The following is a 14,389-nucleotide window of genomic DNA, read 5'->3' on the forward strand; positions in this document are numbered from 1 at the left end:
TGATGGCATCCTCCACTCCAAGTCGGGGCTGATAGGCGAACTGAAGGGGGTCCAAGTGTGTCTTGACCAAGGGCCGGAGCTGCTCTAGGACGAGTCTCTCCAGGGTCTTCATGATGTGGGAGGTCAGTGCCACGGGTCTGTAGTCCTTGGAGCCACTGGGTCGCGGCGTCTTTGGAACAGGAACGAGGCAGGATGTCTTCCACAGCACGGGGACCCTCTGAAGACTCAGGCTCATGTTGAAGACGTGGTGAAGTACTCCACATAGCTGGGGGGCACAGGCTTTAAGCACCCTGGGGCTGACACCATCGGGGCCTGCAGCCTTGCTGGAGTGGAGTCTCCTCAGCTGTCTTCTAACATGGTCGGCAGTGAAGCACACTGTAGAGGTGACCGGTGGGGGAGGGGTGGTGTCGTCAGGTTGAAGAGTGCCGTCAGTCTGGGGACTGGGGGACGAGGTGTGAGGAAAGCTCTCACAGGGGGGTGGGGGGCTGTGAGGAGCAGGAGGGGGAGGGGGGAGTGGAATAGGTGAAGGTTGGAGGCAGACAGCAGAAGAGTCATGGGGGGGTTGAGCAGGGCCCACAGAGTCAAATCTGTTGAAAAACAGATTAAGTTCGTTGGCCCGGTCCACACTGCCTTCAGCTCCTCTGTTGTTGCTCGGCCTGTAACCCGTGATGGTCCTCATTCCACTCCAGACCTCTCTGGTGTTGTTCTGCTGGAGTTTCCACTCCAGCTTCCTCCTGTACTTCTCCTTGGCCTCCCTGATCTTTACCTTCAGTTCCCCCTGGATCGTTCTCACCTCGTCTCTGTTGCCAGCTCTGAAGGCCCTCTTCTTTTTGTTCAGTATGGCCTTGATGTCCTTTGTCACCCATGGCTTGTTGTTAGAATAACAATGGACAGTCCTTGCTGGTACAGTGGAGTCCACACAGAAGTTGATGTAGTCTGTGATGCACTCTGTGAGCCCATCAATGTCCTCTCCATGCGGCTCACAGAGCGCCTGCCAGTCAGTCACCTCAAAACATCCCTGAAGTGTCTCATAAGCCTCCTCTGACCATCTCCTCACTGTCCTCGTGGTTGCAGGCTGGCTCTTGACTAGAGGCACATAACAGGGGTTGAGGTGCACTAGGTTGTGGTCTGACCTACCCAGAGGGGGGAGGGGAGAGGAGCTGTATGCATGCATGCATGCATGCATACAGCTCCACAAGCACACGTTTGTTTCTTTCATTTTTTATTACAATACAGATCTACCTTGTGGTACAGTATACAAAAAAGTATTAAAAACATCTACATTGCATGTTCAAAGGAAGTGCACAAAATAACAGACTTTTTGAAAGGCTCTACACCAAGTATCAAAATTTCAGTTAAAAAAAGTTTTGCAATAAATAAATATAAATTACATGATAATCATAATGAAAAGGTCAGGTAATTCATTAAGGCACATCTCACATCCCAAAAATGTACCTCGCAAAAACAATATGGCAACTCCCTAAGGACAAAAACAAGCTTATTTCCCAGCTTAAAAGGGAGCATCATTTCTCCTTTTAATAAGAATCATAAAACATGTTCAGCATTTAACTACCCTGCCGCAGAAAAGTTTATATATTAAGCAACATTACAGAGCATTGGCTATCAATTCAGTTTGAGATTGGTCACAACAATGCAAAAAAAAAGAAAAAGTAACCGTTGTCACTGCTGTATTAATTTGAGAGACAGTATGCGCCATGGCTAAAACTGTGTAATGTGAGCATTATTTTAACACAAAACATAGAAGAAATACCTTGAGACAATTATGAGTTGTGATTGGGAAAATGGAAAATTATTGCTGAAATAATGGATGCTTTTTACAAGCCAATTTGGTTGAATAAGTATCCATCACTTTGCACTATAATAGCAAAAGTGATACAGCCCCAGAGCACTTCTCACATTCAAAATGTCTGCATAGTTTGAACTTTGACAATTGCTTCTGAAGATAAATCACAGCAATCACAAACACATTTTCTCTAACAGCATTTATAACCATAAAACATAGGTTATGTGTTTCCCGTATGTTCAGCTTCTGACCGTCTTATGCCATTAGCAAACACATATGGAATATCACAGCTCACTGATGCTGCAATGAAATATCTAGTTTTCCCTGCAGTTTAGACATTTCTGAACACAGCATAGGCTACAGCTTTGCACGGCCGTAGAGACACGTGTCTGAGAAAATTAGACGTGAAAATGTGCTAAAAGTTATCAACTGGCTTAGCGTAAAAGTACAAATTTCAGCACCTTTCAGACACACAACCTTTTTAGCCCTTTTTTTTTTTTTTTTTTTTTTTTTAAACAGAAGTAGTGGTTTGCCATTCTGTAATTTTAAAAGGTTTGGATGTACCAAGAGCCAAAACAATGTATTTACAAAGTCCATTTTAAAAACATTTGCTTTACAACATGCATTGTCATTTCATTGGAGGCTGTACAAAAGAAATAAATAAAAATCACTTGTCATTCCAAAAGGCAGAGGAATGTACTGCATGCATGGAGTGTTTCAAACTTGTGGCATGCTTAAGCTGTGAAAAAAAAAAATATAATTTGTATCTATACACATTAAAAGCTCATTAAATTCCTAAAGAACAGTTGTATTAATGATCCTTGGTGTAACCAACAGCCATTTGTGTACTAAAAGATCCTACAGACTCACATTTGCACATCTGGAGCAAACAGAAAAGACAAAACATTTCAGCAACATGTTGAAGAGCCACTCCAACACACACACACAAAGAAGCTGGTATTAGAAATAGCTGGTGTCTTTCATATGCACACATACAATTTAACAAATTATGAAAAAAATAGAACAGTCTTGATATGTATGAAAAGGTGATGAGATATTTACAAAACGCTGATCACTTAATACAAAACAACCAAAAGCAATTCAGAAGCAGAAACAGAGCCTCAACAAAAATTTCTTCCTCATCCTATAAATAATACTAATGCCCATAATATTTTTTTTCCTTTTTGCTTTCTATAAAAAAAAAAGAAAATCAACTCTATACAAAAGTTAAAAAATACAGATATATAAAGGAATATTACATAGAAAAGAAACGTCTAACCTATACAACTGGGGGAGTGGAGATGGGGAGGTCTGCCACTGGAGACAAATCCAGATGGATGCCATGGATAACCCTACAGGGGGATTCAACAAGAGCAATCACCAGGTTTCTTTCACGTCTTCTGGGAGCTGTGGAGGAAGTGTGTCTGGAAGGTGTGTGGTCACTTGAGTGGACGCCAGTGTCTTCTGTTTTTTGGAACTGCAGCAGGGCTTGAAGAGTCGAGGATCAATAATGACCTCGCCAAATCGCCCCTTATAGACAATCCCACAGCACACCTTTTGCCTAAAAGAGGAAAAAAAATGACCCCTTAGTTAATCATCATATTTATAAAGACACAAAACATGTCCCATCACATTGTCAAACACAAAGCTGTTAAATGAGCGCAGTAGCTTGCCTTTTCCAGTACGAACGGTCCAAGAAAGAGAAGATAGAGGGGGTCGTGCGTCTTTGTTTGGACTCAATGTCTGAGCCATCGTCTGACTGGTTGCTGTGGCTGGGGGACTGTGCAGGAGACACACTGGAGGTTGTGCTGTGGGCATCGGAGTCTGCTTAGAAACCAAAGAAACACTTAAACACTCATCACATTTATTTGGTAAATTGCTGATAATAGTTTTAACAATTACTTTTCATGATTTATCATTAGGCACAAAAGTGACAATGATGAGGTGGGAAATTCACTTAGTCTTAATATTTTAGGAAAGGTGAATGAAAATAGATCAACAACCACCAATTATGTTCATTATCTATTCTGCTGACTTTTTTTCCTACACTTGTCTGGTTCATAAAATGGCATAGAATTGTGCAAATGCACATAGCAAAATGCTCAAGTTATATATTCAAACTGCTTGTTTTGTCTGACCAACAGTTCAAGTTTGTTGCCAGTTAATTTACCGAAAATTAGCTGCGAATTGTCCCTAATGTGAACCTCAAGGCACTACAGTTACACAGTGCGTGCCCTTATCCAAAGAGCCACAAGATGCTGCTAAACAGTCATTTGCTCAAAACCAGAGCAAACCCAAGACTGACACTGAGTGAAATTGCATTTGTGTGACCTTGATATTAGGGACTTTTTCTTGAGCATGCTACACACAAATATTCCTTGTCCAACTAGTTCCAAATCTATTATCTATTAAATCTAATCTTTTAGATACAAGACAAATCTCTCAACACTTGCAAGTTACTAATTAATATTTTCAAACAACTTACTTTGTCTCTTTAACTTGTGAAGCTTCCTCAGCTTGCTCTTCTTCTTCCCATCACTGTTCTTGATCTTCTTGGGCTTTGTCATCTTGAAGCCTGGTCCAGCTCTGGCATCCACCACCTGAGTCAGGAGAGAGGGGAAAAAAATCAAGTCAATTTAAAGCTGCAACATAAGACAACTATGATTCCCACTAATCAGACACCACTTACATGGTTCCAGTTCTTCTTGGAGCCATTAGGTAGCTTCTTCCACCTCTTCACCAGCAGCACACAGGCATTGCAAATGTCTCCAACACGATCTTCTGACAGCCTTAAAAAAAATTAATGGAGCACACAAACACCGTGAGAAGTGCCATTGCTAGAGTTTAACATCACGAAACATTCATCTCTATTATCTTTATATATCTATCTATACACAGAAGCAAAGATACACAGATGAACACTATACAAGCGAATGAATGAATGCGAGCTTTTACCCAAAACAGAGCCTGAATGTCTCTTCATATCGACTGCTGTCTGTGAAGCGTGAACTGGAGGACTTGGTCTTGCAGATGCAACAGCCGTCGTTACTCCGGTAGATCTTTGACTTGTGAAAGCCAAACATAGTCTATCTGTTGGTCAATGTTATGGCAAAAACCTGAAAACGGAAAACAAGATCGGTAATTGTCCCAGTCCCCGTAATAAACCCGGTGGATGTCTGCAGACAGTTTTGCTTTCTACTATTGAAAAGGGGGCGGTCCCAACGCGCGCGCACACGGAGATATAAGCAAGCCATTCTTAAACGCATAATTTTAACACATCGGGCATGAAATTCACCGTTTTAGTTAGGAGTTAATTCCATCTATACTGCACAAACAACTGAAAAAGCACAATTAACTTTGGCTAAAGCAACAACACCCAAATATCTTTAGAATTTAAAAGCCAAGTCGCGCGAACACCAAAACGTCAAAAAAAAAACACAACAGTGACATTGCACCAACGTTGTAACTTGATGATATTGGTTGTGTTGTAAATGGTCAAAACATAAAAAAAGAACAGATAAGTTACATTTGATGCAGGCTCCCAAACTTTCTAACACACACAGTTTACGTTTGGTCAATCACAGAAACGTTACAGCCACAACATAACGTTTCACTATCGTTAACTGACGTCAATGTTACTTTGCTGAACACTGTTCATTAAACTGGAGACTTTGCGACTTTGGTAGCACAAAGACAATGGAAACAGTTGATGTACGACATTGTTCAGCTGTGAATTTGTTTGCAGCGACAACTCGAAACAAAAAGCGGGCAGCAGCGCTTTCTGAAGTGAAGAAACAAAAAGCTACCGGGCTATTCGCTGAATTATGTGTAACACGCGTATCTAAAAAAAACACACAATTATCAGCTTGGTACAATTCATGCATGTAGTCAATATTTTAATACAAAAATGCGATTAACCCATCCTTCCCTTTAAATTCAAACTTTTGCCCGCTAGAGCGCCAAATATGGCTCATTGTTGTTAGCTGTTAGCATGCTAGCTAGCCGACGCTGCTACCACCACGCCACGCTCTCGTTCACTTCCACGTTATCCCATTGTCGAGTCGGTTAGTCTTTGTACGTGTAGCTCGCAACAATTGGAAACGCACGCGTCAGGTTACGACTACACCACATAACGATCAGTCTCCTCACACGTAACAAATCCGTAGAATTTCACAAATGTAAATTCTGTACAAGAGAAATAAGAGTGCACTTACTGAACAAAAACTTTGAATCTTCGCCGTATTCTTTTCACGCACTGCGCATGCTCTTACTACTAATGCATACAGCTGGTCATTAGAATATCATTAGCATAAAAAGAAGGAATGAAAGGGCTGAGCGTACAATGACCATATAAGGAGTGCAGCCGTTGGGTTTGAACCTGGATTCAACCAATCGCTGCTATCCTCGCGTACTCTCAAGAAGACATGAATGATGGGAGGCGTAGTGAACGAGCGGGAGATTTCTGTGCCGTCACACTTGTTAGCGGCCTCCTTTTTAAACTCAAAGTCCCATAAACCACCTGGGCCAAGGCTTTAAAGAAAAACAGCTATGCGACATGGCGCGAAAGAGTTTGTTGACATTTTCTCAGCTGAGAAAGCACATTCAGCAGAAGATATCAATTGATGAACAGCTTGTTAACGCTTATACAATCGAATCACTGCTATATTACTTTTCAACTATGATTTATTTGACACAAAAGTGACAATGATTGGACTTTTTAAATATTTGGGGATATTTTGCTTTTAATAAATACAAAGTAGGGCAAAAATTGGACAGTTTAGATTAGACTTAGATTAGACTGTTTTGGGCTTCAGTTTACAATTATTTTCATGATCGATTAATCTGCTTATTATTATCATTATCTAATAAATCGTTTGGCCTAAAAAAAATCACAATCACCATTTCCCATAACCCAAGTTCACATATTCAAATTGCTTGTTTTGTCTGACCAACAGTCCAGAAGCCAAAGGTATTCAGTTTACTATCATTGAAGACTAATAAAACCAATAAATATTCACATTTAAGGAGCTTATTTTTTTTAAGTGAACTACATTTTCTCAGCTGAGAAAGCACACTCAGCAGATAATATAAATCTGTGAATCAATAAGTGGTTAACTGTAATATAATGAAATCCACTTTAACGCATTACAGATGCTTTATTCTTAATATATTTTTACACTGTACACTGTTGCTCACTTAGTAAACACTACATTACACAGCTATGTCAATAAATGTACAACAGTATTGGAAAACAAAAATATATATCTCCCAAGATGCTCATGTGTGGGTCGTACACAGACAAGTACAACACAGTCATTCCAGACGTTGTTGGCACAGAAAAGAAGTCCTTCACATATCAAATCTCTTGTTCTCCACAGTAAAGTTCAATGTATGTAATGGAAGAGGGCCCGGTAATACCTCAAGACACCCCGATATGAAGTTTGTAGGGGACTGAAATTTATCTTGTGGATATTGCATAGCAAGAAACCATGATGACAAAATCAGGAGGGAAAAAGAGATGTCCTTTTTATCCGCATATCCACACATGGGAAGCAGGAGATCATTCTTTATGAAGAGGAGTCTACACAGATCATCACACTGTTATTGTTCAGAGAAGAGGGCAGATGTAGTGTAAGGGCTGGGATGATGGTAGGGGAAGGGGCTGGTTGAAGGTATTTACACGAAGGCTGTCATTGTGATCCACTTCGCACAGAAAGCTGGGTCAAGCATCTCTTGGAGGACTTGGGGTGTTTTCCTTTATCCAACTGAATATACTGCCCATCACTAGATGCAGGCTTAAGCCACACAGTCTTATTATCATGCAAGAAGGATCATTTTCTCTACTGAGGGTATTCCATGTAAAAGATCTGCATACTAGTACATTTCTCAGGGAAAGGCCCAAATGGAACAGCCTTTTTATTTCTATGTAGGTGAATCATCTTTCACACTACAAACCCCCTGTCATACACATACTTATAAAGCATACTTCTACATCATTTGCTTTAAGCTCTGCATAATGACATAGGAATCTGAGTTGACAACAGAGCAAGCAACTTGACTGATTTAACAAAATAATACTGTTTTTCTCTGAAAATATATTAACAGTTTTGATCCTCGCTTTCCCTTAAATATAGCCATTGTCAGCAGTTCACGATAACAATGAAAATATTTAGCTTTCAATAAAACATTATAGCACAAGTAGGTCAATAATGTGAAAATCATGGTTCATAATAGAAAACATATTTTTAACATCTAATGGCAACATCATTGAGGATAAAAATAACAACATATCTTAAAAGGCTCATTGCACTTAATATATGGCAAATGTAACAGTAGCTTTAATATAAGCCAGAAAATGTCTTTTGTTCAAGTCAGTTCCTGCATATAAAAGATTCAGTTAATTCTTTTTAGTGGTGCCCAGTAATCTTCAGGGTCAGGTACAACTGGTGGGGAGTTGGTTCGGTTTAGATACCAACACCTTTGACGAGCGAAGCCTCCAGGGTGATGTTGAACTCCTGCAGAGTCTGTAGTACTCTGATCAGAGAGTTTACCAATGAGCGGTCCTTGATCAGTGCAGTGTCCTCATACATCTGAGCAGTGATTGGACAGTCTGCAAGCAGGGCGATCCAGTGATGCAGCAAATGGTCCCTGAAAAGAAGACGACACAGACACAAGTAGAGTCAACACAACAGTTTAACACTATAGACTATCAGCAATAACTGCATGGTGCAATTTTAATTGTTAAACTGTGGCAGTGTAAAAGGTAAATTCAAAGATAAACCACATTATACTGTAATTAAAAATCTCTTCCTCTACAAAGGCTTCATGAAAATGTGTTTCATTGTGTGAAACATAATTAACAATTTCTTTCCATATAGATTAATCTGTAATTTTTTCAATTATTTGAAGAATTGTTTCGTCTATAAAATCACAATGTCCCAGAGCTCTAGGTGATTTTCTTTAAATTAGTTGTTTTGTCTGACCAGTGGTCAAAAACCCAAAGATATCAAATTCACAATGATATGAAACAGAGAAAAGCAGCTAATCCTCAGGTTAGAGAAGCAGGAACAAGTGAAAGTTTCTATTGATTTCTATTGTTTCTATTGATTGAATACTCGATGAATTACCTAATTGTTGCAATACTAATATTTTGTATAGAGAAGCTATAAATAGAAAAGGATAAAAACACAGTTGTACGTAACACAAAAATCACTGCATTTCTAATGCACTCAATGCACAGGCACATCATACACTCTTCAACAGGGAGGAAGAACTGAAGGAAACCAATAAAATATCTGATCCTTGAAGAATCCTCAAAGGAGAGATCATTTTCACTTGACTCCTGGCAGGTAAGATACGGAGCAGTGCATCCTCAACTGTCTTTACCAAAGACATTTCAGCAGGAAGGATTGATTTGTGTCCTGGAGGCTCGAGCTTGAGCTGGTGGTTATGACGAAGATGCAGAGACCACGCATGTATCTGTAGCTGACGTGCGATTCTCTGCTTGAGGGGCAGGTTATACTCATCATTCCAACCCGCTACCTAAAAGCCCCCCAGTGTCCCCCAAAGTTTCATTGCATCCATTCTCACGACTGAACCTTCTTGTCACACACAAGAAATGTTTGAGATGTTCAATACGTCTAACTATGTTGGGAGGCAAGTGAGTGCTACCAGCCTACCTTGCACCCAGACAGACGAGCATCTGGAACTTCCCGTCCTTGCCAATGTTTCTGGACGTGTTGTTGATGGCGCGCATGAAGCGGCAGAAGTGGCGCACTCTGGTTTGCCAGTTTTCATCTGGAGTCACCTCCCGCTGCTCCGCACTTTCAAAGTACACTTGTGACTTTTCTGTTAAAGCAAAAAAATTTTTAAAAGTCACATCAATTTGAATTGTCTGAAAGAATACTTTACCCCAAATATTTTGTGTTTTAAACAGACACACCGGGCTTGAATTGTAGCTGACTTCAATTCAAACTGACCAAAGCTGCTGTTTTTTACTTTTTACATTTCAAGTCTAGAGGCTGCGAGTGTCTGATAGTCGAAACAATATCACTTTGAGGGCTTAAATAATAAAGGGAGTAATGACAAGTCTTTACCTAAGAAGTCCCAGATGAAGACATTCTTAAAAAGTCGGGGTGATTTGAAACCGTGCTGGAAAACTTGCTCCAGAGCCCAGACGAGGCCATACTCCCCACAGAGGAGGAGGGTCAGACTGCCTCTCTGCGGAGAGCAAAAACAAAAGAAAATGCGTGTAGTTGGAACTGATTATAAGGCTGTCGTTTTCTCACAAATGACAATTAAATGGAGCACTTTCTAGATACAGTTATCCCATTAAAATAACAACTTTACTTCCCAGTATCTTGCAGAAAAAGAGAGGTGTTTGGGGCCCTGTGCAGAATATATAGCTGATACAGCAGTTACTAAGTTTACTGAATGTTTTATGTATTCATTTATGAGATCATGGAAGGAACGTTTGGTAGCCATCATATTAGCATGAGAGTAAAAGCATTTAAGAGAGAGGCATGTAGGCAGGCCATCACGGGTGTACGGCATGATAGAAATACTGTAAATTACATAAAAACATAACATAACAGCATCTATATTTACAGGGTGATAGACACAATCACACACAACAACAGAATACAAAGTGCTTCTCAGTTTTAGAGACAGTTGTTATTCTCAGCAGCCTCCCTACATTGTTCTGTCAGCACTGTAAAGAGGTGGAGCGTGAGTGAAGGGGATTTCCCTGTAAAAATCATTTGTACTTTGACTACACAATGAATCACAATGACTCTTACAACCTGTAATCGACAGATAAGCTACAATACACTTAAAAAAAAAAACTTCAATAGGCATCTCCTTTGAATTGCAACTATCACTCCATGTGCCTTAATAAGTAATAATTATTGTTGGTGCTTTATTTTATTGCCTCCAGAACAGAGTATCATTCTAGGCCAGAAAAAAACGTATCAATAATAATGTCCATTTCTGAAAACCAAGAATATGTTTTAACAATTTGAATAATACCACACAGCCCTCAGTTACTGAGGGGCTCGGGGACCACCAGAGCAGAGAGCTGCTTTTCTTCATTTGCAATGAATAATAGAACTGCATGTTGGGGCCTGTCTAGACTGCCTGTCTCTCACCTCCTTCTCCGGCTTGTGGAAGTGCTTCACAATCCCATTGATGGCCTCTCCCACTCCCTCCTGGATCTGACCTGTGTTTAACTCTGGATGAGAAGAACAAGGCAAACAAAGATGCTGTAAGACAATACGAGCAGAAACAGGGAGGAAAAATCCCCCATCCAGGTTTTATCTCTTTGTCGTTGTGTTTCCTCAGTCATGCATTTGAATTTTTACCAGTGAAGGTATTAAGAACAAGTCATAAGTGGGGAACTCTGCTGCCCCATGCCTCTAAGAAAACAAAGAAGGGAGACGAATGTTTCCCCTCAACTAGAATATAACAACATGTCTACACACCACTCTTATATAGGACTGATGGTTAAGCAGTTGAGTACTTACTTGGTTTGCTGTTTGGCGAGATGGTAACAAACCTCCTCATCATCCCTGGGGACTGCTGCATCGGAGGTGTGCGGCACATCCTTTCATCGTTCTCTGTGCTGGGGGTCATCAGCTCTCCCACCAGGATCCTCTCCAGGCTGCCGTCATCCACGCCCTTCCCCAACCACCGGCCACACGGAAACCTGCAGCGCAAACACATTTTGTTCATTTTATGAGAACCAAGCGGTGAAGACGATGTTACAATGGGTACATTTTTCTCAAAAGAGGACATTGCTTACTTGTAAGTGTGCCCTGTGATCTCATTGCGGACCACGACACACTCCACCAGCCACTTTGCGTACAGCCCCGTGTTATCGTGACCCATCTGCACTGTGGTCAGCTTGCCCAGGTTCTGGCACTGAGAGAGAGAGAGAACCATGGTGACGTCAAACTCTCAAATCAAAAATGTAATTAAAACCACAAGAGCTTATATTGTTTAAGGATAATTAAACTTGCAGTTTTCAGACCAACGTCTAACATCAACTTTGACCTATTGACCTACTTATGCACACAGTTCTCTGTGCAATGACGTATTATCAGTGGTGGAACACAACTAACTACATTCACTGAAGTACTGTACAATTTTGAGGTACTTGTACTTTACTTCAGTATTTCCATTTTATGTTACTTAATACCTCATCTTCACTACATTTTGAAGGCAAACATTGTACTTTTCACTTCATTACATTTTGGAGCAGCTTTAGTTACTGACTACTTTGCAGATTCAGATTATTAATCTCAACAACTAATAAATTACGATGTATTTTTATGGATTAAGCTACCCGGCAGTATATCATGTAGTTAAAATTACCCCCACCTTCACCAGCTACATTAGTGACGCTTACACATTAATGCATCAATAATTGCGTGAATAATTGTTGCACGGGAGGTAGAGCAGGGTAGAGCGGGTTGGCGGTTTGTACTTTTACTACTAAAGTTTTGAATGTAGGATTTACTTGTAACAGAGTATTTCTACACTGTGGTACTGATACTTTTTACTTAAATGAAAGATCTGAGTACTTCCTCCACTATTGGGTATTATTTGTTTGTATTGTTTGACTTCATTGGATCGCCATGTTCTCTGATCGCAGCTGTTACTGTGGTGAATACACTGTTACATCATAACCACCAGATATGATTAATGATGATGATAAAATTACAAAATTAAAACCCAAGCTGTAATAACGGGGAGTTATACTTTATCTGAGAAATTCACACCAACCTCAAAAGTGATCTCCAGAGTATTTCTGGGGACCTGCAGGACTCCGGTCTCTGCCAGCTCACCAGAAACACACACCCAAGGGTTTGCTGTGAACATGGAGCCACCCAGCTTCTTACTGGGAACGACCACCACATGGTAGGGGATCACTGGGAGGCAGAAAGGAGAGATATGTCAAACAAAATCACTTTGTTTATTGACAGTGTTGCTGGGCTGTTTGGCATCAAAATGGCACTCACTGATGGTTGTAAAGACGTTGGTGAAACAGAAGTAATCCACAGCATTAAAGGACAGAAGGTGGTAGAGGAACTGCTCCTTCTCATCATCACAGCGGAGGAATGCGTACCGCTTGTACAGTTTTCTAAAAGGAAGGGAAAGTTTGGAAAAGTGTAATATTAATGCTTAGACCCACAAAATCAAATGATTTCTGTTATTTTTTAAATAAGTTAAGTTGCCCAACAGATAAACATTCCTCAACAGCGTCAGCAGCATGACAGATAAATACACTTTAAGGAAATGGAAGACAAAGTGAGTACTGTCTGATATAAAGTAGAACAAATGACAATGTAAGGTCACAAAGGCAGACAGAAACCCCCCTGACCCAGTTCACCACTCATATCAATTATGAAGAAGGCTGTCAATTATTCATGTAGCGGTGGACTAAAGTATGATGCCTTGCAATCTCAAAAGAGGAAATGTATTATAAATGGGTAGATCACACGTCATCTTAATTTCATATGAGACAGACATTCCTCCACAAACACAGAAAGAAGGTCAGGATGAGAAAACAGGTAGGAAAAGATACTCAATGATCTTTAAAATGTCCCAGCAAAACTCATTGTTGTAATGAACCAACACTGAAACTGTAACTGACAGCAGAGTTTGACTTCTGGCAGTGTGTCGTTTTGCTCACTTTGTAAGCTCGTGGTCTGAAAGCAGCTGCTTGAGGTGTCTGGAGAGCAGCTTCTTCTCCATAGAGAGGCGAACCCAGGCTCTGGCCTTGCCCACATCCGTCTTGATCTCACTGATGTTCTGAATGTGTCTGCAAAGAAAAGGACAGATCGAGAGGTTCAGAAGTGGTTTGAAGCTCAAACACATACACAAAAGCAAAGGCAATTTTCCCCCATATTCATCACGAGAAAAAGAAAGGGTTCTTCTGAGGCAAAGTCATCGATGTGTTTTGATTATTGTTACTTCACTTGGATGTTTGAGCTTCAGTGTGCAGAATGATGTATGTGCAGAGTTTGATACTAGAAGGCGGTTTTCACATTTATCTGCTGAAGGGGGGAAGTTTCAAACAGACTTTTAATAACGCAAACAATGCGCCAATAAACGTCTTAAAAGTGTCTGGTATTGACATTGTTTACAAACAACAAAGAAGATCTTAAAATGCAGAATGAAACTTGCGAACGTGCTGAATGTAGTTGATGCACTTTATGGTCTACATCGTGACATACAGCATGAATGACTAATTTAAGTATTCAGAACTTGTTACCAGCAAAATACATCAATCAAGCACTTTTATTTAGATCAGTTGTGAAAAAACTGTGTCTTTCATTTATTTATTTTTACATTATAATACACAGGTCTGATGTCTATACTGATGACAAGCAAATGTTTAAGGCTGCTATTAACAATTATTTTTTGATGAATTGATCATTTAGTCTATAAAATGTCATGAAATAGTGAAAAATCCAAAATTTCAGAACCCAAGGTGACGTCACAAAACGTCTTCTTTTGTCTAACCAACAGTCCAAAACCCAAAGATATTAAATATTCAATTTTCAATTATATAAAGACACAGAA

At 40.1% G+C, this 14,389-nt stretch overlaps 2 protein-coding genes across 7 annotated transcripts in view; both read right to left on the reverse strand.

The window, feature by feature from the left end:
- Positions 1–3,181: 3,181 nt before the first annotated feature.
- sinhcafl (SIN3-HDAC complex associated factor, like) lies at positions 3,182–4,887 on the reverse strand. The gene is made up of 5 exons (XM_070908335.1): positions 4,760–4,887; positions 4,494–4,593; positions 4,290–4,404; positions 3,478–3,628; positions 3,182–3,365 (listed from the first exon to the last, which is right to left on the reverse strand). Exons 1-5 carry the CDS (start codon positions 4,885–4,887, stop codon positions 3,182–3,184), a joined length of 678 nt encoding a protein of 225 aa, XP_070764436.1.
- Positions 4,888–8,110: 3,223 nt separating this feature from the next.
- dennd5a (DENN/MADD domain containing 5A) overlaps positions 8,111–14,389 on the reverse strand; it is a 32,048-nt gene continuing 25,769 nt past the window's right edge. For all 6 annotated transcript variants that reach the window (XM_070923843.1, XM_070923766.1, XM_070923688.1 and 3 more), the window contains 9 exons: positions 13,497–13,625; positions 12,823–12,944; positions 12,587–12,732; positions 11,604–11,722; positions 11,326–11,507; positions 10,951–11,033; positions 9,901–10,024; positions 9,484–9,652; positions 8,111–8,452 (listed from right to left, as the gene is read on the reverse strand). In XM_070923843.1, coding sequence (XP_070779944.1) covers positions 8,269–8,452; positions 9,484–9,652; positions 9,901–10,024; positions 10,951–11,033; positions 11,326–11,507; positions 11,604–11,722; positions 12,587–12,732; positions 12,823–12,944; positions 13,497–13,625 — 1,258 coding nt within the window. In that variant the 3' untranslated portion in view covers positions 8,111–8,268. The remainder of the gene's footprint in view (positions 8,453–9,483; positions 9,653–9,900; positions 10,025–10,950; positions 11,034–11,325; positions 11,508–11,603; positions 11,723–12,586; positions 12,733–12,822; positions 12,945–13,496; positions 13,626–14,389) is intronic.

The sequence above is a fragment of the Enoplosus armatus genome, chromosome 1 (genome assembly GCF_043641665.1).
Source record: "Enoplosus armatus isolate fEnoArm2 chromosome 1, fEnoArm2.hap1, whole genome shotgun sequence".
Classification (NCBI taxonomy): domain Eukaryota; kingdom Metazoa; phylum Chordata; class Actinopteri; order Centrarchiformes; family Enoplosidae; genus Enoplosus; species Enoplosus armatus.

Coding starts and splice junctions, on each gene's coding strand:
- sinhcafl (XM_070908335.1), bottom strand. CDS start 4,887: ATGTTTGGCTTTCACAAGTCAAAGATCTACCGGAGTAACGACGGCTGT. Junction 4,594..4,759: donor ACATTCAGGCTCTGTTTTGG/GTAAAAGCTCGC, acceptor ATTTTTTTTAAG/GCTGTCAGAAGATCGTGTTG. Junction 3,366..3,477: donor GACCGTTCGTACTGGAAAAG/GCAAGCTACTGC, acceptor TTCCTCTTTTAG/GCAAAAGGTGTGCTGTGGGA.